At 40.3% G+C, this 25,738-nt stretch overlaps 1 protein-coding gene across 1 annotated transcript; it reads left to right on the top strand.

Moving 5' to 3' along the window:
- Positions 1-2,273: 2,273 nt before the first annotated feature.
- On the top strand, positions 2,274-25,224 carry KLHDC1 (kelch domain containing 1; the record flags this gene model as incomplete). Its single annotated transcript, XM_009866922.1, has 12 exons — positions 2,274-2,344; positions 4,489-4,606; positions 5,273-5,391; positions 7,107-7,185; positions 8,081-8,164; positions 9,572-9,655; positions 15,778-15,836; positions 19,278-19,390; positions 20,139-20,211; positions 24,272-24,356; positions 24,703-24,755; positions 25,042-25,224. Coding segments are annotated over 12 exons (1,113 nt in total), but the record flags the coding sequence as incomplete, so codon positions are not given.
- Between the last annotated feature and the right edge of the window lie 514 nt (positions 25,225-25,738).

Here is a 25,738-nt window from a genome sequence, read left to right as displayed (position 1 = left end):
TGGCTCCTCTGCTCTGGGAGCGCTTCTCTCGTTTCCCTTTTGTGGGGTGACAGCTGTAATTTGTAGCTGTGCTTTTTTCCGGTGTGTAATTCACATTCTTGTTCCCGAGTCCCTGCATTTTTTACTTATTAGTAGTGGAGTGTGTCGTGCGGTGTGTTTTCCTCCCTCAGAAAGCAGTTCTGTCCCTTCACAAACAAGCCGGTGGCACACTGAAACCGCGGTGGCTTTTGTCCCTAAAGCTCAGCTTTCTAAGGATTAGTTCTGACAAAAGTAAATCTTTACGACTCTTGGTTCTGGATGAGTTCGGCCCAAAAGAGAGCTGTGAACAATACAATGTTATATACAGCCAGTTCATTTTATCCCTGGCATTTGTGCACGTTGCCCATAAAGCGTGGAAGTAGCTGTGCTTGGTGTTACCCTCGGTCCTGATCAGGTTGAAAATGTGTTTATGTTAACATATTGCATGTTTTTCCATCTATATTTTTCGTAGGGTATGGTAAATTTTCAAATGTGCAAAGCTTGTTCTTTTGTACTCGAGCAAAGAATTCTAGTTGGGGGCTTCTGGATTTAGATTGGAAAATATATTTTATAAGTGTGTGCAGTAGCCGAGGGAGGGACGTTTCTAGGGCTCTCAGGTTCCAGTGGCTACGGGTCTTTTCTGGAGGCACACTATAGTTTCCTTTCTGGAAATTGGGATGTTCTGGTTTTCATTAACTAGAAGTATTGGACTTAGAAACCAGGGGATGGCTGGGCAGCTCGTGGAAGTAGTCAATATCAGTAACTAAACTGTTAATGATTAAATTTCAGGCTTGCATTTAACTTCTTCTCCTCACATTCATTTAATTTTGGTAGTTTTGTTTAAAGTTTACTGACTGTGTACTCCCTCGCAGTCTTTCATTTCGTTCTGTTGCCAAGATGCTAATTAGTGGTGCAGTTGTTGCTCTGCCTGGGTGCTGCAGTCGCATCCTTTCGGGCTTCCTGTTTGAGTTTGTTATTCTTCCTCATCATTATCTCCTAAATTATTTTCCTTTCTTTCATGGCCTCTTTTAGGGGATCTTCATAGATCTGTTTTCCATAAAGGAATTAATTTTCTCCTTTATGTTGTGGTATAGGTTAAGCTCTTTTATGTTTGACACTTTGTTCTTTCAAATTCCTTTAGTTGCTGAAAGTAACTGTTATTTTTATGCTTCTAAGTTACACTTTTCTCTATGTTTTTACATTTTGCCAAGAATTACCTCCTAATTGCAAGTGTGGCCCAAAACAAAAGATAATGAGTTTCAATTCAGGAGCTTCAAATCTGGTCTGGTTTATGTTGTTACAAATCTTTCTTGGCAAAACGTTAAGTTGGTAAAACCTGTGCCTTTAATGAGTGGGCCTGAAGAATTTAAGTTTAAAATGAGTATTTTTTGTTCCTAACTTTCTGTTTAGTTGTTGAGTTCTTTACCCATCTACACAGCCTGGCAAAGTCTCAGTTTCTGGAAAAGATAGGGGTTGGTGAAGGAGGAAAAAAATCCTTCAGGCGAAGGAGAACTCTTTTTCTTCCCCTTAAATATGCAAAAAGTCTCAAAGAACAGCATTAATACTTTGATGCTTATTTTCAATGTGTGTTTTGAGGCACAGAGGCTAATAGTGCAGCAAAATTTGCTCAGAGTGATCACATCAGTGATGGAAAAAATACTTTCTTTAGTAACACCATTTTAATAGAGGAAGGAAGTGTCTTTGATGATCTCTTTTAAGTTTTTTTAAAATCCGTGGTCATTTTACAGTACTGATGTGCTATTTTTTTGTAGCAGTTGTGTTTGTTTCCTAATGACTTAATCGTTCGTCTGTGCTATTTTCTTATTTTTTCAAATTGGCTGTTGGATTGTGTTCACATTGCCTTTTAAATATTGAAACATGTCTCTCCCTACCTCTGATAGACCAAACATTTTTTTTTTATAACCTTCACATCTTAAAATGGGTGATTAAAGATACTGTTAATTGACAAAGCTCAATGACATCAGAACAGTATTTTTAAAAGCTTCAAAAAATGAAATACATCCTTTTTTTGAAATTCTTGTATAAAATGTAAAACACTAACATTACTGAGCTCTCTGTGTAAAAGGATAATGATCAGAGCGATGGTGCTGGGGTATAACTTATGCTCTGGTAGATTATCTCTTTAAGATTATTCCATGTTGCTAAGTAACCTGATTCAGAATTTCATTTTAAAATGTATGGTGTATAATGCATAATTGATTTAACAGTTACAATTTTTTTTTTTTTGCTTTCAGTCAATTGAAGAAAATGAAGTTTATCTGCCTAATGATGAGCTCTGGATCTATGAAATAGATAGTGGGTTATGGTGAGTTGAATAATTTATATTTAATTAATATATAAATTTGATCTTTGCGTAGATTGCAGTTAGCTGCAGTGAAAAGATTTTACATGTCCATGTTCTCTGGAGTTTAAACAGCAGATGTTTAATGTAAAGACTGAAGAACAGATAAATGTACTTGCAAATTAACTCTAGGGAACACATTAATTCCTTAAGTGTAGTTGTTTTTTTTCAAGAGAGTGTTTGAAATGGTTGGCTTAAGGTTCTGTTGCTAAAATACATGGGTTTATTTGGGCATTTTATTTTGGCTTAGTCCTCCAGACATTAACTTCTATGTTAAAAGGAATATTTAAACAGTGAATATTTGGGGTCTTGATCTGTTTACAATTTTATTTTTTTTGTTATTACTTAATCATGTTCTGAGTGGGTTTGCATAACTGACTCCTAACTAGCACATACCACTATCAATTTAACCTTTACATTTTACATTAATTGTGTTTACGTATCGTATGCAGCGAGGGAGAACAATGCCTCTTTTTAAAAGTCTTCCAGTGGTTTCTGTTACAGTAATTGTATTCAGTCTGGTGAAGTAGTTAGTATCCATCCGGGCTTAGATGGTTTTTCTTCTGCCAGCTGCCTTTCTGTTTAAGTATTTCTTGCATACCCATATTGAAAGCAGCAATTTGGAGAGAGAAGGAGAGGAGGGCTTACTCTGTGTACAAAGTTCCACGTGGCCAGGTCACTGACTTGGAAAACTACAGGTTGCCTGTGGTCAACTCTGAAGTTCTAGCAAGACTTTTTTCATATTTTTTTTTTTTTTGTCCCCGTGCCTGTTGTTACTGGTACAGATGTTTATATGGTCACCTGGGGAGTTGGATCGGGCAAAGGATCAGGGTTAAATATAGCTTTTCTTATTTTCAGAGCTGTTTTTAACCTGAGTCCATTCTTGATCTCATTCAGTTTGCAGCACAAACAGTCGCACGCAGCATGACACGGGAACAAGCAGGAACAAGAGAGAAAGGGCAGGAGGGCTGGCCTGGGGCAGGGCTGGTGCCAGAAATTTGGAAGCGATGCCCTGAGCAGTCATGAGCGAGCACCGCTTTTACTAGGAATAAGTTACCCTTGCATTGGTCACCTCTGGTGATTTAGCACATCCAGACCGTTTCCTTCTCGTGGCTGCCTCCAGTCCTTTTAGGTTGGGGTAAGGTCAGGCGTCAGAACTCAAAGCTGTAAGCATCTTTCTCTTCTGTGTGGCCAGAAAACGAAGGCACCTGATCTGGACGTGGATGCGTCGAAGGAGGAGATGAGCGGAATTGACGGAGTCAAAAAGTGCGGTGACGTTAGACCTAGCAGAGAGGAGTGGAATCAGGCTTTTTGAAGAAAAATTGGGCTCCTATATCTAGAGGCTGGAAGCGCGGTGACAAGGTGGAAATCCTGAACAAAGCACATGCCTGCTGTGCGTGTCAAAGGGAAGTTTTCTGGAGTTCGAGATCTAGGGAAGCTGGTTTTGAGGTGGAGTAACAATTCGAAATGCAGCCTTGGCCTCCTGAGTTTGGCAGAAAGTGAGTTTTGTCCAGTAGTAGCGGAGTGAGGGTGTGAATTCAGAATTTGTGTCGCAGGCGTTTACTGATTCGTAAGCGAGACGAGCAAGGAAAAGGCTAGGAACTGCTGCTGCAAGACACAGAACTCGTTGCTAAAATTGCCGTTACTGAGGATTTTTTGTTATGCTAAATACAGCACAAAACGCAGTTTTAGGAGCGGCATATTGGGTACGAAAATTAGCGAGTACTTCTGACCTTTATTTCTTCCTCTGCCTCAGTTTTCCATTTGTAAAATAACAGCAATGCCACATTCTCATTTCAGGAGCTTTTGGAGACAACGTTTTGAAAATTTCCACGTTTTGAGTAATTGATATTTTGGCTCCACTAATGCTATTTTAACACGGGCTTCAGAAAACTGGAGTTGCTTCGTAAAGATGTGCACGATATTTGCGTGAAAGCCCTCTTTCAGCACAAGAGCCTCGCTTCATCTGTCAGCTCTAGTCTCCAGTTCTAGTTATGGCCAAAAACTGTGTTTTTAGCTTAAAGTCTAAAACTGATTAACACATCTGGTGTGGGCTTTTTGAATTTTAGCACATGTGAAAGCAGCATTATGTATGTGCTAAATTGCAGGTCGATGCACCTGATGGAAGGAGAGTTACCTACCTCCATGTCAGGAAGCTGTGGAGCAAGCATTAATGGGAAGCTCTACATTTTTGGTGGATTTGATGATAAAGGATACAGCAATCGGGTATCGTATTCTTCTTTTTCTCCATAACATTGTATTTGAATGAAGAATAATGCTGACGCTACTGTTTTGGCTGGTACGCTTCATGTTTGAATTAAGTAGAAACATAAGGAAAAGCTTTATTTTGGGGAGAAAAAGTGCACTTCTAAACTGACCAAAAAAAAAATTTACCTTTGATTTAGTGTTCAACTCCATATATTTTTCTCGGATTTTTCATGAAATCACAGCTTCAGAATAAGACCCATTATGTGAAACTTTCTGAATTTATTTTCTGAAAACTGCCAGTGCTTTCCCAATTGTTTTTTTGGTTTTATTTGCTTTTTTTTTTTTTAATAGGCTGGCAGCCAAAATTGAAATTGATCTCAGAATATCGCTTTTATTTTTGCTCTTTGATAACGATTACCTTTCTTAGGTAATCAGATAATAATTAAAATGAAAATCGAGCTGCCAGTTTTCCTTGCGACTGAAGGGTCACAAAGTAGATGAAATGAGCTGTTTTATCATTTAGCATAAATGAAGTCTGAGTTCAGTCCTGACTAGAAAATAACTGAAGTGGAGCCTGTAATGAAATCTCAGCTGGGGGTGGAGGGTTTTTCTTGGTGGTGGTGGTTTGTGCTGGCTTCTTCAACGTAATTTATACTGAAAATATTGTAATTTTTTTCTTTTAAGCTGTATTATGTTAATTTGCGAACAAAAAATGGAACCTATAGGTGGAAAAAAATTACAAATTTTAAAGGTCAACCTCCTACACCACGTGACAAGCTTTCCTGCTGGGTGTATAAGGACAGGTAACACATTAAGAATATTTAATATGTGTTAATTGCAGAGAGGAAGTACTATAAAGTGAAGAGCACACGGGTTTGGGATTCATGAAACTCTAATTCTTAGCTTGCCTTGCTATGGGATTTTGTGTAACTCTCCTAAACAACTTTCTACCAGAGTTTTCTCACATGTGAGCTGAATTAATGGTAAGTAAAAACCCACTTTAGGAGAGGGTTGGGAAACGTAGCGCAAGCTTGTGGGATGCTTTGAGACTTTAGATAAACAACATTGTGCATCTGTTACTTACGTTTTTAATTGCAACACGTTAAAAATCGGTATACAAAGTGCATTTTTTTTACATTGAGTAAGCATTACATCATTACCTGCAGCGAGTATATTTAGCTTATTGTCAAGGGCTTTAATAGCACCCAAATGGTGACAGTCACGAAGGCATTTCAGTGATTGTTTTCTAAGAATGAAGTCAGCCCAGATATTTGTGTTGTAAACGTCACTGGGTGTATTTAGAAAAAAATGTTTAGCTAAGAGAGTACTTCAGAAAGTGTTTCGATGTTGTGGCATGTTTGGTCACGAGGAAGTGACACGTCTGTGATTTGTTGTAAAAGTTATTGGGAACAAGTAAGAATATGGTACGGAGTGAACACTACAAAATATGAATTTGATTTATCTGTTTCTGGACTCCACATCTAAAGAGGTTTGGCATAAACTGTGTAATGCCTCTCAGCACTATACCTTGATTTTGTAATTTTACTTTAACTGCAAGATAGATGAAATTATGTATTTTTGAACAACTTCTCCTTAGCTGTTAACGCAAGATTATTCGAAACTAAATTAATCGATTCAGAGCATGTAATTGTGTAATCATGTAATTGGCATACTGAGAAAATCACCTATTTTAGGTGGCAAAGCATTACCTTTTCATTTAACAGAAGTTTCGGGGGGGACAAGCTACACAGCTTCGCAGCTTTTCAGCAGAAGGACACCTTAAAATCTCAACAACATGAGAATTTGCAGCTCGGGATGTCTTGGTGTATTGCAGGATGCTTTCAGTAACTCTGTTTCCCTAGGAATGTCAGTTGGGATTGACCTTCACCATCCCATCATTTCCTAAATTGCCTTCTCCCAAACAGCTATACCAAAGCTTTAGGAACCATTACTTATGGATGGCCTTTTTGTGGGTGGAATATTAGGCTGGGAGGTGTGTAACAATACTTGCAGCACGATACGTTCAGTAGTGGTCAGTTGAAAGAATCTCGTTAGCCACTGGAGAAAGGCTTTTGTGGGTCACAGGGAGTCTGGGGGAACATTTGTTGTGAGAAAATGTGTCCAGAAGGCTCACAGATAGAGCAGGAGCACTGGAATTTGGCTAGACAAGGGTAGGAATTCTAGCAGAAGCGTGGGCATTTTGCTGTCTTGTGTGTTACGTGTCGTTTTGAGACTCGTGTCTGCAGATGTCACTGATAAAGAAGCATTTGGGTGGAGGAGTAGAAAATAAGGACCTCAAGATATCTTGAACCTCTTTCCTTGCTTATATGGATTTCTGTCAGGCTCCTCGAGGAGCGTAACTATTACCTGTATGGAATTAGGTGCAACATGAATTATTTTGTTTGTGTTGTTAATAGTAGAGCAGGCAACCCCAAATTTGACGTGAATTATTACAGCTTACTCACTCGAATGTTATTTACAAAACAGGTAACTTAACTTCCTTTTTGTTGTCTTCTAGGCTAATATATTTTGGTGGCTATGGCTGTAGGAAGCACAACGAGCTGAGCGATTGTTTTGATGTCCATGATGCATTTTGGGTAAGAGATTTGTCACAATTCAACGCAATTTGTCAGGTCAGAACCTAGTCTTTTACTGTTCGCTCAGCAAGTACGAAAATACGTCTGATTTTTTCTTGTGTTTGTAACATCAGCAGAAATCCAACCTAGAATCTTCGACTTGAAATTTCAGACGTTGCATGCTGGGAGCGATGGGTGTTCAGTATATTCCAAGTTCCCAGTTATAGGCTTTGGCCGCAATGAAACAAAATGCTGTCAAGGCAGGAACAAAGTATTTGAAGATGTGTTTTAAACATGAAACTCTCAGAAAATTTTGGAATATATTTCCTTGAAGGTAACGATAGGGAATTTGTAGCTTTGCAAATCTGACTGACAAATACCTTCACTTAATTTCTTCAATTTGTTTTCCAGATCTAATGTCATTAAAAATAAAAATGCCTGGATTAGCTCATTTACTATAGTGATTTATTACAGTTAATAGAAGGAGGCTGATTAGAGTATCTAGTGGCAGGAATTAATAAGAATTAAATATGCATTCAACGGAGTATAGATCCATACATCCCATGTTAAATATTGACCTACAGAAACGTATTACTTTGTGCAATCCATTTCTTGCTCGGCATGTTGCACTGAAAATGAAAAGGTAGAACTTGTCTACTGCAGTGACTGATGTTGGAGCCCCAAACCCATTTTCAGAAGCGTCCCCGGCCCTTTCTCTCCTGAATGCGCTTGGTTTTCAACTAGAGCCGAGCTGCTGCCTCGGTATTAAAAATCTCAACATATGTTTCTTTGAATAAAGTCCTGTATTTTAGTTTATTTTCTGTTTTGCTAGATCATTTCCGGATTTGCACTCTTATTTAAAACTCTTTGTGCTTGTTGAATACACTCACTTTTAATCTTTTAACTTCTTTTGTAGGAAGGACAGATATTCTGGGGATGGCATAACGATGTTCATGTTTTTGATACAACTACACAAACTTGGTCTCAACCAGCAATTAGAGTGAGTGTCTTCCAGTCTTGTCTTCTGACACAGTTGGTTTTTACTGCATTTTGAATTGTTACTGGGCCCTAGAAATTGATGTTTGAAAATGTGAATGTGCTTAGTATTGCTCAGGCTTATACCATTAAACAGGAGGACGCTCAATGCCTTTGAAATGTGGAAAATTCAGAACTAATGGGATTTCCCCCTCCTCCCCGGGATGTTATTAGATGGGTGGTTTTTTCTGTGGTGTGGTTCTGATGCAAAAAATATCATCAGCTTCAGAGACGTGTTAGAACTCTGGATACATTAGAAGATAATCCAATATTCTATATCTGGGGGATAGTTTTGAGATAAAGCTTTGTGTTCGAGCTGGAAGACAACTGTCTGGAATCTAAAATTACTGCCAGTGCTGCGTTATTGGAAAGATAAGGCACTGGAGTACTCCAGAAAACAGTTTAGTAGGAATAACAGTGTGAGGCTGAGGAAGGAAACGTGGAGGCATTTCGGTGGCTTCTCATGATGAGGCGAGATTGGATCATGCAGAAAGGGATTACGGCAATTGCACCGACTTTGGGTGGCCCTGCCAGGAATTCGGATAAGGGAGAGATTCATGGCTGGAGCCTTGAAAATCTTTTGAACAAACGTCTCCCAGTCCTGCCATCTTGTCAGAATAAACAGATCGGGTACTCTTCAGCAGATGTGTTATTTTAGTAGTCTTCCAAAGGAGCACACGTGCTCACTTTCCCAGTGAAATAGCGATGCACGCATTTCTATGTATTGATATTAATGTGATAGTGTATTATAAAAGTTCATAAAATCTCAGTGAGTTTGCACAAGAACTCAGTACAAGGAGTACATTGTAACGAGTGTCTGACAGTATTTTATGGTCTTTATAGGTTGTTCTACAATTGCTGTAAAACTAAGTGCAAAAAACTAAAATTACCATTGAAAAGTAAAAGCCAGTTTTGCTGTCTTTATTTCTGATGTAGGCAGGGAAGACTTTTTCAGATCTGGCTGTTGGCTTTTAGTGCCAGTTCCCAACGGTTTGCACTTTGGGAAAATAAAGCTGCGCGGGAGATAGCAAAAATAGCTGATGTGCAAGTGTAATTTTATCCTTAGGAATTAAAGATAAATTAACTGAATTTTTCTTAAGTAAAGCGATGAGAAATCAGACCAAGAGTGAATATGCTAAACATTAAGCAACTGAGGGAACTCAGTTAAAGTGTCCTTGGCAATTACTTGTATCTTCTAACTTCTGCAGCGTTTTGGACGTGACTACAAATTATTTCCTTTCAAAGTTGCAGCTGTGTCAGCATCCTGATGCATGTTGACCTTCCCTTGGCAGTCTCTGCGTCAGTGACTTGCCACCATCCCGGGCTGCTGCTTTGATGACGTTCTGAAAGATCTTCCTTTTGATTCTTTCAGGGCGGAGATCCACCTCAGCCTCGAGCAGCTCATACATGTGCTGTGCTGGGAAATAAAGGTTACATCTTCGGAGGACGAGTGCTGGTTAGTGTTGAATTAAAACGTTTTCTTGGCAGTAATGTCGTTTTCTCAGCAGTTACTTTTTAATAGCAAATCTCTTTGTAGAAGAAGAGTCTGTCTTTCTGTCTTAAGTATTCACGATGAAGAGTTCATAGTCCAAAAATGGGAAAAAACAGGTGACAGTGTGGTAAATGCAAACGTTTATCAATCAGCAAAGAAGGTTAACGCGTACATAACCTCTGCAGGAGATAATTTTTGAGAGTGGAGCAAAAGCAAGCCTGCTGATAGTCCGGGTTTAAATAAAGGATGAGACGCCAGCATTCTGTGCTTGCTACAGCTTAGCAGATTTATACATCAAACCTGCTGGCTGGTTTTTTCCCTCCATTTCATTTAAGGAAATACTAGCAAGTAGTAAATCTACCTGGGATTTTAGCTTGTGCTCACCCTCCAGCTAAAGAAAGAGGAGATGTGTAAGCACAGTTGGTAACTCATGTTCATGTCCACACTTCTCATACGCTGGTGCTCACATGCTGGGAAACTGAAGTTGAGAATAGCTGTTGGGTTGCAGCAGTTTATATTTACAGTTGCAACACGTGGTTCTGAAAGGCAGGAAATAACAGTTTTCAGCTGGCTTTATCATTTAAACTTCCGTCACTTTTTTTGCACCTAAGTAACCGAAATAGAGATCTCTGGAAGAGCAGGTTATAATGTTTTGGTACGAAGCTCTTAGTCTCCGTATGTTGTACCCGTACAGAACGCTGTGGCACGGTACCTGCCAGCATAGGCTCCTGCAGACACAGGCCACCCCGGTCTTGTTAAACTTCTTTTCTGCTCTCTGAATGTCATTTTTAGAGTCTCAGTCTTTACCTTTAGCGTGCTATGTGCCCTCTATCCGGAACGTGCAGCATACCGCAGAGATTGCTGTTAACTTTTTCTGTGGATCCAACACAAGCTCTTTAACATGAGAGTAAAGCTTGTGTTTGCTTTCTGGATAGTCAATCCAAGACTACAAAACGCTGCTGGAGGATCTTAAATCTGCTGTCCCCTAGGTAATAGTCAAAGGTAGCCTAAGAGCTGGCTGGAAGGATGCAGTTGGCACTTACTTAAATCAAGGCTAGGTTCTTGCCACATAATCTTAACCCCTCCTCTTTCTAACTCAAAAAAAAAAAAGCCATAGGCATCATCCCTCTGGTTCTTTGTACCAAGCAAACTTGAGGCCACCAGTGATAAGGAGGAGATCCTAAAACCTCTCAGCAACATGTTTTTTTTAGTAATAGAGGAGATTTTCTCTTCATTTCTTCATTAGTGTAAGGATTTAAGCCCAAGGCAGCAATCCAATAAAAAAACCATATTCCGGTCTTGTGTCTGAAAATAAGGATGATATAGTGGGGTAGTCCTAACTAATGCAGGCTCCCTTATCATATGTTATTTTTTTGCAAGGATGGTTTCTTTATGGGCGGGGAAGTGTACAGGCTCTTTATAGAACTGTTGTGAAAGCATGGCGAAGTTAATATTTTTAAAGATCTCTGTAAATTGAGCTGGAGTTTATCAGGAATGTGAGAAACAGATTCTGTAAAGCAAGTAAAAAAAACCTCCTAGTTTAAGTTACTGTGTACTCCTCCCTATTTTTTTCATGTAAGTTTTTAGCTCTTTTTACCTACAGCTAATTTAGGGCTTTTAATCATATTCAGCTCGAGAGTAAGACTTGATGCTTTCTATCCCCTAAGAAAAGTAACAGTAAAGAAGCTTCTGAAAGCCTTCCCTCCGCATTTCTATAGTTCTGTTATACGAAAGAGAAGGAATTAACCGTTGGTTGGAAATGCCCCACAGTGAACCTGTGCCAGCTTCCTCTGGGAAAGCTGCCACAACCTAAACCCTGTATTCTCAAGTACTTGCAAATAAAATTGCGGTGTAAAATTGCACTTCGTTCCCCATCCCCTGTTTTTTTTTTCTCGTGCTGTAAAAGCTGTTCACTACCGTGGCATTCTTCTCAGGGCAAGTCTGGGGTTCTGTTACAAGTGGTGTTTACTCCTGCTTCCTCAGACAGAAACCAGACGTACGGATTGAGGCAGGTTCTGAATGGCCTCTCAAAGCCCGGCTGGTTTTTCAGTTTGACTCACCTGCCGCGGCTACAGGAAAAGTTTTGACCCAAGTACCTTTTCAGAAAAGAAAGCAACCACGGTTCATCCTGTTTGTTCTTAACTGTTGTGCGTCACGTGGCTTTTCTGCCCATGACTGCTGGAATTGTTGCTAAAGCCTTACCTCTGACTGAAAGAGAACTGTAGTTTTGGACAGACTTGATTTGCGAATAACTAAGGAAATAAAGGGATATTAGAAGAAATTGAAAAAGTGGGTGGTCTTACTCAAATGTCGTGTCAGGGGTAGGGTTTGCCAGGCAGAGTGAGCCCTGCGCCTCTGCTGTGGCCCTGCTCTTCCTAACTACAGCTGAGCTGAAGCCTGCTCCTCATTTTAGCAAGCCTGCAGACCTGAGAGGGAAAGAAAGAGAACTGTAAAGACGTAAACACGCAGCTCAGGACCTTCTGACCTACCGTTTAGCTCCAAACAGTCCCTCAGCCTTCAAAGCCTCACTCTCTCTGGCTTTTTGGTAGCCCAGGCTGTCTTTGCGCGGTGCAGAGGTCCTCAGCCCAGAAACAGAAGAGCACTGAGGGTTGTGTCCGAGCCGGATAAAGACCTGCCTGTGCCTGGTGCAGCTGGACTGCTTTGTAACTCAAGCTGGGATTCCCATGCAGCCTCTGCAAGTGAAATTATTAGTAAATTGGAGCTTGCCTGGCATTTCTGCACCCTGAATGATGAGATACGCCCTAAGATGACATGTGTCCTCTGGCTTCTATTTAACTCTGGCTGTTTGACTACAGGATTCAGAAATACAAGAAGGCTTTGATGTGAAAAGGTTTTTTTCTGTTCCTCATGTAGCATCAACTTCCTTAATAAACATTTGCTAAATTTCAGTGAAAGCCCGTGGGGAGCATGTCAGAGAAGAGTGAAATTTCGTAAATCTATTAATTTTGTAGGAGAGCAGTGAGTGTAGTCTTCACCATAATGATTATCATTGATTCACTTTCTATCCTAGAAATAAATGAAAGCATACTTAGAAAGATTAGGAAACGTTCAGTGGGGCTTGAGGAGTTCATATAAGTCATGAAACAGGCAAGGAAAACACTGCACTTCCTGGCAACAGGAGTAACTCCTCCACAAAGGATGAAGTCTTGCTTTTCTCCATAAATGAAGGAGCAAATACTGGGTTGCTCTGCTCCTCCTTCTCCTTCTAGTTCACCATAATACAAATCTTCCCAGGGAAAAGGCTCTACAAGGAACCAGAAAGGGCCAGGAAGTGTCATGAGGCTTCTCCTATTCATCTTTCTGGGAGGAAGGGGCACCTTTTTCCAAACTTGGAGCTAGAACTGGTAAAAGAAGAAGATGATGATGATCAAAAATCAATTGTACTGTGAATCATTTGAAAACAGGCTCAGAAGTATTTTGTGGACTCTGTTCCTCCAGGTAAGCCCCTGAAAAAAACAGAAGTGGGAGAAAGTGGGAATGAAGGAGAGTTAGTCCAAGAGTTGATGCAGGTCTCATGTTTGATTTAAGTGGAAAGTTTTCATGTCAAGTACAATGAAGTAATAAAAGTCTTTCCAGCAGCTCTTCGCACACCTGATGCCTTCGTGTACGCATGCTTATATTTCCTGTTACCCTTTCTGTCCCTGAAGATCAGAAGATGAATTGAACTGCAATCCTTCTCTTACAAAGATCTGAGCTGTAATGGCTGTTTGATGTAAATCTCAGAAGGGAGAGCTGCACAGAGTTTACTCTAACGGCAGCAAGCTGTAAATATGTCACCCTTAATGCCTTTCGTCATTCTAGAGAGCTGATCCTGAGATGAAGCAGATCTTAGTTCATGTTTACTGGGCTGCAAATAAACAAACGTGCTACGGAAACACAGGATGGCGAGGAGTCCTCATAGCTCAGAGGGAAATGCAAACCCTTTTATGAGGCTTGATGCTTTTAAGCCAATCAAAAATCATTTTAGGATTATCAGCAAAGTGATTAAATAAAGCGGGTAGCATTTAAGGGGGCCGGTTAGCTCAGTCAGTTGAGCGTAGCACTAACGACACTAAGGTGACGACACTAAGGTGGCGGGTTCGATTCCCATTCGGTCTGCATGTGTTGCCTGATCTAGCCGAAAGGTGGCGTCCCTGGTGACAGGAAGACTGGATTAAATGATCTCTAAGGTCCTTCCAGCTTAGGCCATTCTGTGATTCTATGATTTAGAAATACAGGAGGAACTGCAAGAAGACTTGGCGTGTTGCAAGTGCCAGTACTATAACGTGTCCGTGTGCTTTGCAATTTCTGAGATAAGGGCTGGGTGGAAAGGCATTTTGATTTGTTAAAGCTGTGTTAAAGGACTGACTTTTAAACAAAAATGTCCAACTGAGGCTGTGTGTTGAATTCAAAATGAGGTTGATGCAATTATGCATCTGTCAGTCTGTTGAACCATGAGAATGTGAAGATGATATGATAATACATTGATTTCCCAGGGCCCAAGAGAACTGAAAGCTGCTCCAGCTTCGAGCTAATGCCTAGGAGAGGAAAGTCAGCGAGGAGTTCTTGAACAGGATCTTCTTGAAACCTTAATTTCCAGCATAACAGCAGCTTGCTTTCTTCCTCTTTAATAGATGTCTTCTGTATCGAACTGTGTTATTCTTAGGTGATTAGATATTTTTTAGCTCTAGGGGCCAGGATGTTGCTTTTTCCTTGAGGGGTCTAGTTGCATGCGGGTACAGCAGGAGATACTCCATCATTGCATTTTGCTTTTTTGTTTGTATAATTTGTTCTTTATCACCCTCAAAGCCACCCGGAGGAGCAGGAAACTGAATAGAAGGAAGGCAGATCTCGTCCACTAGCTGTCAGTCGGGCCATGTTGTATTATTCTATTCACCCTCTTGCAGGGATGAAGTTTCTAAGCGATGCACAAAAGCCCTCGCGTTCTGCTTTTCTTTAGCCCGTTGGCCTCTCTGAAGGTGATTCAAAACACCCGTTAACATTCTCCTCCCTAGGATGGAAAAGGGCTAGCACACACTCGATCAGAGGAGGCCGTAGCTATCGTGAAAACCCTGCCAGTTCCTGGAATACCCTGAGAGACTTACCGCAGCTCTGCTGGAAAGCTTTGGAAGTCTCTCAAGCTCACCAGTAACTGGCTGAGTTCTCAGGGGTAAAACCGCTCCTATTCTGACTTAAGTGACAAGTCTAGTTTCTGCCTCAAAGGATCTGCAAACTGGAGAAAGGCTTATTCTAGTAGATCTATGGACTACCCTAAGAGCAAAGAAATTGTAAGGTAAGGCAAGATACATTTCCCTACTTCTCAGATGTGTTTTGTAGTACCTAGGGGAATCACAAAGATCAGTCAGGTGCGCTGAAAATATTGCTGCAGTCTAAAGGAAGGAGTTTCTTTCTTACAGTCTCCCCTTTATGTTTCTAAGGCAAATACTTCATCTCAAAACACAGGCAGATTTGTGTATCGATTTCCCACAGAGCTTCTTGATACGTTTTATTATATCTATGGCAAATGCTAAAAGGTCCTAAAACCTTGTCGTTGCTAGTAGTAACTTTGTGAAAGGGCTTGCCTTTGGGGAGAGAGAGAAGAACACAGATGTGAAGAATATTTTGGGGATGTCCTGTGCTGAGTATGGTGCCTACTCGAATATTTCAAGTGGCTGGGGCAGGAGGACGCATAGTTCTGATGAGAATGCAAAGCAAAATGATGAGAGGAAACTATAGGCAGAGTATTACACCTTCTGCAATTACCTACCGTGAGAGTACACCTGTAGGAACTGAGTATCACATAGTTCTTCACTGTTAAACTACTTCTGAAAGCTAAAATTGGCCCCACACGGCTGTTGTGTTACTGTAAATATTCCTGACCGATAGTTTTCTGAGGATTGCATGGGGGTTTTGAGAAGAAATGCTTTTCATCTGCCACAGGATACAGAGTTGTCTGAAGGCATGTGGGTACGGTTTCCTTCAAAATGTTGTTATTGGAATATTCTGTCCTGGGAAGGCCTGGCTGAAATACTTGGCTCATTGTTTGCTTGATGTAACACAACTGGGATTTTATTTCTTTGTTTTAGCAAACAAGAATGAATGATTTGCACTGCCTGAATTTAGACACTTGGACTTGGTCTGGAAGGTAGGTTTCTCTCGATGACACTTAAAGTTAAATGTAGCAGATTGAAACATATTGTTGAAGAGTTCCAGTGCTAATTTTGTAGCTTTTCTGAGAGGAGAATGAGAATTTGGAGACTCCTTTAACAGCTGTTGTCTTGTGATGTCAATTTAATTTAATTTGGTAGTGGTTACTAAGCATTTTCTGCTCGACACCGAAGCTTTGATGATTCTATTTTAAGCACAGCATGTAGGGATTTAACATCCTCATTTCCAAGATGAGTGCATTTACCCACATGGAATTTTAGTTTCGATGTCTTTTGGAATGCTGCTTTCACTACCTCTTTGTGGCTTGTTGTGGCACAGACTGGGGAAGGATCTCCCCTCCTCAGAGATAAATGTCTTTCCCATTATTTTTTTAAAGATCGAGTAAAAGCATAGCCTAAATATTTCAATTTTAAACTTAATCAGATATTGATGTACCCCCTAAGATTTGTTTATTTGTGCGTAGCATTTATGATCGTGCCTACTCCATGTGTCGAATCAGTGGATGTATTATTGACAAACCAGGAGATAATCAGTGACTGATGGGTGATAACCGCTGTTCTGTTCCTGTCTTCAGGGTAACCTGATAGCAATTGCATAAAAGCCATGAAAAAGACTTCTCTTTGAAGGTTTCTTTAATTAGCACTTAGGACAAACTGGTCAGTTTGATTCCCCTTTTGCTTTGTCAGTTATTTTTTAAATTAACGCTTTTCTACCTAAATAATGGCGTTGTCCCTCTTAGACCGTGAACTTCACCTCTGAGCAGGTTGATTATTCAGATAATTGCTTTAGCTGTTTACTTCTTGTTGTTGCATGAGCAGCTGCTGTTTGGCTTGCTTTTAATTGCTTTAAAGAAGGAAGCCCGTGACAGTCGAGTGACAAGTCAATGAGAGGAGTTTCAAGCCGCAAAGGAGGGAGGTCAATGTCAGAAGTTCTAAGCCTTCGTCAGCCAGCGCTCCCTTTTGTTTGGCATTTGAAAGCTGATATTGAAGATACATGGGATACCATACCCATTAGCGTAATTTCACCACCTGATTACAGAAGGAGCAAAAAATCTGTGTATCATTCAGGACAAGGTCAAATTAGTATTTATCGTTTGAGTCCAGTTTGCAGCCTGACTTTGCACAAACGGTTTGGAACATTATTTCTGGCTACGTGCTTCCTTTCATAAAATCAGTAGTGGTGGCTCTATTAGAAATTGGGCATTTATAGGGACCGTCTCCAATACAAAGAACTTGGTCCCAGAAGTCCCAGGATTCCACACAGAAAAATCATAAAATAAGACAAAGTAGATGTAGGCCTTTTTTTTCCTCCTCTCTTCTTTTCTTTCTTTTTTCTTTTATCTGAAGTTTATATAGTAAAGAACTGCTTGCTGAGACCAGTATAGTCATGTTACAATAGTGTGAAGTAAAGAAAATCACTCTGTATCCTTTGAGTACCAACAGTAGTTTTGAATAGTTAAAATCAGACAACTCATTTCCAACTGTAAACTGCCTCTAAAAAGGCCTGATGTCATTCCAGTATTGTACAGGTGAGGAAATTCCTTCAGACTTGTTTGCTGTTAGGGTGAGTGTTTTTTCTAGGTATTTCTTTCCAGGAACCTTTCTTAAGCTACAGCTTCAAATTCCTTTTCTACTGGAATTTCTGATCCTATGAGGAATTAAAAATTGAGCAGGATCGAGCCTTTTTGATCTTGGTAACAGAACGATCTCAGCCATTCTGCAGCCTTAGAGAGATTGTCTTCGATCGCCCTATGAGCTGTCACCACACGAGACTCAAGGATTTAATACAGATTAAAAAGTTTGGCTGGCTGAGTGCTGCTGACCAAGATAAGGTGACTGCATGTGTTGGAAGTTCTTCTGTAAAGCACCGATCTCCCAGCGAGGAGGGCTTGGTTTGTACAGTCCTACATTCAGATTCACTTACCAGACATCCTCTCCTAGAAGAAAAATTCCAAATGCAATGATGATTTTTTTTTTTTATTTAAAGACCCATGGCTTTCCATTAAGCAGTCATTTCAAGTTTTTTTTTTTTTCCTCTATGCAGGTTTCTTATGGAATTGCATAATGTTAACCTGCTAATCCAGGAATATCTTCCAGTGTGGGATTACAGTATTTATTTTGGTTGCCACTACCCAGAAGCTGCCTTGCCTTCCCTGAGCTCCACTGACCTGTTAGGGAAAATGTTCAGTATAATGTTATTTCCATTACTCTGATTTTTTTTTTTGTATTGGTAGCATGAAAGATTGAAACGTTATCACCCATCAGTATCTGATACATATTTTTCTAAATACCAAAGCCTCTAACTGAACCGTAGATGCCTGTGTTACCAGACTTGTTCTCCAGACCCTGCCCCAGCTCCGCTGCCCTTCTCTGGGCACGCTCCAGCCCCTCAGTGTCCTTCTTGTCGTGAGGGGCCCAGAACTGAACACAGGGTTTGAGCTGCAGCCTCACCAGTGTCAAGCACAGGACTAAAATTCTGACCCCACAAGAGAGCTTACAGGTGTTTGCACCCCCTTTGTCCATCCTCTTGCCAAAAGGAGCACACACCGAATGTGCAGCAGCCTGGATTCTTTGTGTCTAACTCCAGGTACTTCACGGCAGAAGTTGCCTCTTTGTTTAGTATCGAGACTAGGTGGGCTGATGCCCTCTGGAGGTTCTCCCACTTCTCTGCCGGATCGTCCTGAGGCAACTGTGCTCAAAAGTGCCCAAAACTCATCCAGTGTGAATTCAGGGCATGCAGTCTAGGTAATCCCTTACTGGGCTGCTAAAATTAAGTCCATATCAAACCCTTATTTTTTGCAAGGTGAGCGGATTTTGAGAATGAAAAACCTGCACCTGTTTTGTACTTAGGAATTCCGTTTTTTGCTAAAACTAATCTCAAAGTTTGGCAACCCACCACTGTGTTAAGAGGAGCAATGGTTGAAGAGGTAGTAGCTTTTGAGTAGAAGGTAAAGCCACCATCCTTGTATCATTTCAATAATTTTCCTAGGAGCAGAGAGACTGTAGGCCCTCAGAATTCATTGCATTTTACCTCAACTAACCAAGGCTGTTTACCTATGTGCACTGTGCAATTTATTTGAATATATAGACCTGTCGTTGCTGTCCTAATTGCTTTTGGTTTTACCTTCAGTAGCGAGTTTAGTGATCTTAAGAAAATACACAAAATAAAGGTAAGGACGAAAGCATTGGTTGTTGATATTTACATAACTGATTGTTCAGGTAACAGCTGTTACAAGAAATTACTCTTTTTAGATTTGAACACGGCTCTTCTCAAGAGTAAATTCAGACTGGCTAAGTGCAGCTTTTTCACTGGGAAAATATCCACGTTCGTTCTAGGACAAACTAAATTAACTATTAAATTTTCTGATGGGTTAATATCCAGCAGTCTTTGCAAATTTGTTTTTATTTGTTTCACCAAGAATTAATATCAGTGGAGAGAAACCAAAAGATCGATCCTGGCACACGTTGACTCCGATAGGAGACGACAGACTTTTCCTTTTTGGTGGACTAAGTTCTGATAATGTTCCTTTAAGTAAGTAATTCCGAGTTTGTAATTCTCTTGTACACTTTAGTACTAACGTCATCTAGTGTGCACATTTGTTGTCTTCCTCAAAATACTTTAGACCTAATCTTGTTACAGAATTTTCATGGCGCTTGAGTATTTCTCTAGCTAGATTATTATTATTATTATTATAGAAATAGAGGCGCACATTACATAGTAAAATGAGAACGTCTGATAATCCTTCATCAAACTGTCATCTAAAAGAATAAAGGCAAGAGCCTCATGCATTTTAATGTGAACAAGAGGTAACTTTTGATATCAGTAGCAATTGCAGGAAGAAGATAACGAATAAGAATGTCAACATAATGCAGATTTTTGGATGAATAATAAATCACAGCTGCAAAATGTTCAATAGGGGAGTAGGATAGTCTTACGCTGAGTTTCTTTTCTAGAAAAGGCAACTTCTTTTCATGAAAAAAATGTGACACTGGTGAAAAGAGTTTTGAGTGTCACAGGTACATCCCCCCGGGAGGGGGCAATTTTCTGCCTGTGTGCAAAAGGAAAAAAGTAAGTGTATTTTAATTTTGGATTTCAGTGCAGCGAGCTCTCTGTGACTGAATCGTCAAGTTAAATTACTGAAAAGATCCAAGTTACTGTAGCGAGGATATTACTATTACCTTAATACCTTATACTCTTAGAATACAGAGCTTTTTTTTATGTTAGTAAAAAAGGAATATTTGTCCCAAGAAAAAGTACTAACGTCTGTTCTTATTTGTAGGTGATGGCTGGATTCACAGCATTGCAACAAACGGATGGAAACAACTTACTCATTTGCCTAAGAGTAGGCCTAGGTATACAAAAATAGATAACATCAGCTGAAATTTAGGCATTTAGAAAGATAAAGTGATTTTCAATTGTTTAACATTATTTTTAAATGACACTCTAAGGATATTTTAGAAAATTAATGCTGTATGATTAAATAGTTTGCTTTACTGACTGATGTTCCTTCGTGCCTAGTGCAGCGTTCCTCCTCTCTAGAGTTGTTCTAGTTGATGCTTGCTTGCATGAAAAGATTTTTTTTGTGATGAAAGATCTGGGTGTCCAACTAACCTGGTGTTCCATAGCGAAATTGTTTTTATATAAGAAAATGTGTATCATGTAACCATTGAGGAATTAATAACCTAGGAGAATAATAAAAGTCAATTCATTTTGCTATGTTATTAGAAGCGTGAGGGGAGACAACCATGAAAAAGCTGTTGCGCCTTCTGGGGTCTAAAAGTATTATAAAATACCTTGTTTGTTTGTTGTTTTGCTGGGTTTTTTCCTGAGCTGAAGCCGCTAATTGGGATTACAGTTTTGCAAAACTAAATTTAATACTAAACAGCACAGTAAATGGGGACTTTTGTTACTTCGAAGATTTCTACTGCCAGCCGAAAAGGACTCAGTTCTAGAACACGTCTTCTCTTCCAGGCTCTGATCCCCTTCCCTCTCTAGTTTAAGACTACTGGAAAAAACAGATTTTCTCTGACTAAAGAAAGCAAGTTTCGTGTTCTGAACCAGAAGCTGCCATTGAGAACAGGTGCTTGCTGTATCAGAGCACAGACTTTTTTTACTTCTTTAACGCAGTGTTGGAAGCATTCTCTGTATTTAGCATGCAAATATTATTGAATTCATTTCCTGTAGGTGGTAAATGTTCAGTTTTCATGGAATTTGTTCTGTACGTTCACCCAAGTACTTTCAGCACAATTTTTTATCCTTTTAGCATAGCATACAATTCTGGTCTGGCATTTGCATGCTTGCTGCCTTACGTATATCTCGATTTTCTTCCTGTTCTAGGGTGTATTTTAAGTATAACAGCACTGTTAGACCAAGTTTTCTGTGTTCTTAGGTTTTAAACTCCTTCGAGCCCAAGGAAACTTATACCTTAGCTTCCTAGATTTTTTTCTGTCCTTTTAAAATCAGTGAACTGATACAAAGGGACTGATGACTGCCTTGAATAACAAAGCCCGTCATTAGCAGTCCAGGCTCATATTTGTCCTCGTGTTCAGCTCCTTCCGTAGATGATCTCATAAAAGTTTGCTGCCAGAGTGGGCTGCCTCACCTTCTGTCATTATTTGTACCAATGCATCACGGAAAAGGATCAGGAAGGGCCAGAATGTGGTTTTTCTTCAGCCAGCGCCCGAGGAGCTGCAGTTTACTCAGCAATTTATAAATGCAAACTAAAAGCCCAGCCTTTACCCTGCAGTTAAGCTGGAATAACATCAGTGCCTCAGGTGGCCATAGGGCTGGATGTTGGGAACCTGCAGTTCTTGAGCCCCAAGTGCTTTTTCAGCAATTCAATCCTATCCTGGGCGACAAAGTGGAACCGTCACCTGGCTGGGCTGCTGGAGGGACGGCTGAGCTGCAGTGAAAGCGCCAAAGAGGGTCCCTGAGGCTGCTATTGCTAAATTTGCCAGGGACTGGAGCACACACGCAGCCGAGATCCTCCCGAGAGACCAGAAGATTTTGGTGGGCAGTTTGTAGGCTGAGGACAGTCGCCTTTCTTTGACCTAATTCTTTATGGAAGTAAATCACCTCCCTCCTTTTTAAAAAAAAAAAAAAAGGTTTAATAGCTTTTTTCAGGAAATCCTGGAAACATGGATAAAAGGAGCTGTACCAAAAGCTATACCTGTTGATAGATTAAACTAATTTGAGTGTGAAGTACTTGTACTGTAATTGTATCCCTCTAATGACACAGGAATGCTGCAGGATTTCTGCAGCTGGAAAAGGTTTTCGTCAGTTCTGTGACTCGTGACATTCTGTGATTCTGTGACTTTACAGCAGGACTTAAAATGCACTGACAGTACTAGATACGTGTGTTCTTTTATACATTTGTTATTTCATGGTAACACATGGTAGATCATGCATACAGTCGTGTATTATCCTGATGCTTCTGCGAAATTAATTCCCTCCTTAAATCCTGTAAAGAATCATTTCCTTCAACCTTCATGTTTAGAAATTGCTAAAAAAATTGTCTTGCAGGTTATAGACCTATGATTCCATGTTGATTTCCGGTAGAAAAGATTTTTCTTCTTTCCGTCCATCACTTGTGCTTCGGCTAACATTTTGCATGCCAGCTTAAAAATGCAGAACAAATTGTATGTTTGACTTACAGATTCCCAGGGTTTTTCCTTACGATGTCCTTCTGTTACTCGAGTTAGGAGAGCTGCGTAAAAACGGTCACATCGGTTCGACACCTGTGTAATTTGAATAACATGCTTTGTTAGAATGTTTAGGTGATAAGTTAGAGCAGCTGTGAGAGGACATAAATTCGGTCAGGCTGTAGAAAAGGCATCAGGTTGCGAGCTAGGATGTCACCAAAGTGAAGGCAGGAAAGGCTCCCTCCCCTGTGTCCTCCGGTGATGAAGTCCAGGCCACAGAGTTGTCCTAATGCAGATATAAGGCAGAGACAGATCTATCGTACAGGTATGGGGAAGAGAACAGGTGGGATACAGTTCAGCTTAAGGAGAATAGTGAATAATTACTGGTGTGAACGGAGTAAGAGAGAGCGAACGTTCACTTTTGCACGAGAGCTCGAGCAGCGCGTATTTCTTTTTGCTTCAGGAAAATTAACGATTTTGATGTGCTATTAATGAAAAGTAAATCTAGCAAGGTGTAGCTGCTGAAGTAGCAGAATCTTTGTTAAAGCAAAATTTTACAAGGCGGGTTTTGGGCTGGTTTGTTGGGGTTTTTTTCTTAATACCGTGTGCTTTTATATGCTCAACACAAAACTTGCTTGTGGGTATGATGTGAGTAATGGACACGCAGAAAATGATCCCCAGGAATCTTTGGGGGAGAGCATAAAATGGAAACAGGGTAACTTGTGATCTGAAGTGTTGGGGAGCAGAGTCTGTACTAAAAACCCCGCAATCTTAAAGCTGTTAGAACTGTAGTCCTGAATTTAAAAAAAAATAGTGGAAAATTTAAAAAGAAAAAGCTGTTCTTGGTAAAAAGCTTGTTTTGTAGAGTTATTGTGTTTTCCAGAAATTTTCCACTGTAACGTTTTGTCAAAGTAGCAATAAATAAGACAAAGTATTTCTAGAGAGAGAGTGCAGAAGAGTCAAATAACGACAAAAATATATCAGTCTGCATGAAATGTAATCATTCAGCAAAGTTCTCATGAGGCCGACGGTTGCATTGCTCCCTCCTTTTAGATTCTTAAAGAAACAAGTAATACCATATTTTTAAGTATGATTTTTTTTAACCTCTGAAGACTTTTGAAATAACGTCTTCATCTTGGTTTCTTTAGAAGGAAGGGTTACGCTAGAGTGCTCCGTGCCCGTACAGCTGCCTCTCCTGCCCGTGGACATTTTGAATCAATTGACCAATTTGGGTAGTATTTGCCAAAAGCAGCAGGAAGCTCAGAGATACAAAGTCCCAACATACTCTGTGCAAATAAACAGTCAGATAAGAGGGACTTCTCCTAATTGCCTTGCTCTACCAAGCACTCCGCGTTCCTTCTCCCTGAGCACCAATGGTCTATCTTTGAGAGACGGGTTGAAAAAGAACGGGCTGTATCGTTGCTGCAGAGCAACTCGTCAGACACGTCTCTTAAAATCATAAAATTCTTCCGGGTGAGTGGCGAGGCCAGGAAGAGTGACAGAATCTGGGGAATCACACTTTTAGGAAAGTGACCTTTCCATTTGAGATAAAAGGAATTTATGTCTTTGTGGCAAAAGGCTCTTTTGCAAAAAAGCTTGAGCATGAAGCGCAGAGGAGAGTCAGTGTGAGGCGAAGAGGTTAATACACGACTGAGCTTACTGCTTCTCTGAAACCCTTCAAAACACGTAGTTTTTAGATTCGTTTTGCTGATAACCCACAAGTGCTCCTTGCTACTTGGTCACTGATTCTGTTCATAATTTTGTGTTCTAGGTTGTGGCACACCGCGTGTCTTGGGAAAGAAGGAGAAGTGATGGTGTTCGGTGGGAGCAAAGATGACTTGCATTTCCTGGACACGGTCAGTAAACTGAGTAACGAAACTCTATCACTTTGGCAATTAAAATGAATACAAAATAAAGTTAATGCGATTGGGGTTATTACTGGGCTCATGCCTGTCATGTGGCATTGTGAGATGTGACCTTAGGTGTTCTTGGAAAGTACTTTAAGAGGGTTTTTTCCTGCCCTCGTTAGGCTCATAAAAGGGAATTTGTTCTTTGGATTCTTTATAAATAATTATTTGGGTATTACCAGTTTAAAATTGTGCATGTGGGAATAAATGGGACATCAGCCTAGAGAAGAGCAGTATTTCTGAGATAAACTGTTCATCATTTTAATGGTTTTGGGGTTTTTTTTCTGTTGATCAGGGTCACTGCAGTGACTTGTTGATATTTCAGACGCAGCCATATTCACTTCTCAGGTGAGTTAACTGGCACAAAGAGCCGAGCGTGAATCATGATGGTGCTGTGCTTTTACCCACGGGTTTTAGCCACGTACCCCTACACAGGCAGGTAAAATATAAAATTCCCTCCTCGGTAAATACATGTGGCAATCCATAGCAGTTTAAACACTGGGGTGTGCAAAACTCTCCTGCACATGCAAGCACAGCGCACGTCGTGAGCGTCACAAGCTTTAGGTGTCACTTTTTTGTCTTGAAGTTAGAAACCATTTACTTAAATCTTTTTATTTCTTTTTTCCTTCTTCAGGTTGTGTCTTGACTGCATCGGTAAAAATGCCACTCTCTTAAAGAATCAGATCCCGTGCTTGCCATCGAAGCTTCTGCAGCAAGTGCTGAAAAAAATCACCTTCTGGGCTGCAGCTAACCACCGGCAAGAGAAAAAAGCTGAAACGGAAAGACAAAGTCAACTAAACACCACATGAACAATGGCAGAGGACTGTTGAAGGCTGGTTTATTTACGGTGTACAGCCAAAGTCTTTTGTTAGTGAACTTTACTAATGTTACGGAACAACTGTGTGTTAAGCTGAGTTTCCAAGTGAGGTTTGAGAACAAAGAAATCCTTTTTATGGAAGTCTCTTTTGTTTTCTGAGTTGCGAGAAAAACGATAAAACGTTATTTGTATATATTGTTAACTTCTGCTGTTGTGGTCTTAATGAGACAGTCCATACAACTTGTTCTTTTTGAAGGTGCCGATGATACCAAACTGTTTTCGGTTGGATAAAACATGGCTTAAGTCTAAAAAAATCTTACTACGGCCTTATCGCATCAGCCTTTCTGAAAAGATAAAATCCGTTCAACGCAGTGTCTTTGGAAGATTCACACTTGTCAGCCTTGGAAAAGGCAACTTAATTTGCCAACGCCGCCGAATCTGATTGTTTGATCCCACCAGACTCTGTCGTCTGACTGTCTGGTGAGAGGATAGAGCCAGATGTCTTACTCCAAGT

Source organism: Apaloderma vittatum, unplaced genomic scaffold, assembly GCF_000703405.1.
Source record: "Apaloderma vittatum isolate BGI_N311 unplaced genomic scaffold, ASM70340v1 scaffold41733, whole genome shotgun sequence".
NCBI lineage: Eukaryota > Metazoa > Chordata > Aves > Trogoniformes > Trogonidae > Apaloderma > Apaloderma vittatum.
The sequence above is the reverse complement of the archived record's forward strand: the minus strand, read 5'-3'. Positions and strand labels throughout refer to the sequence as shown.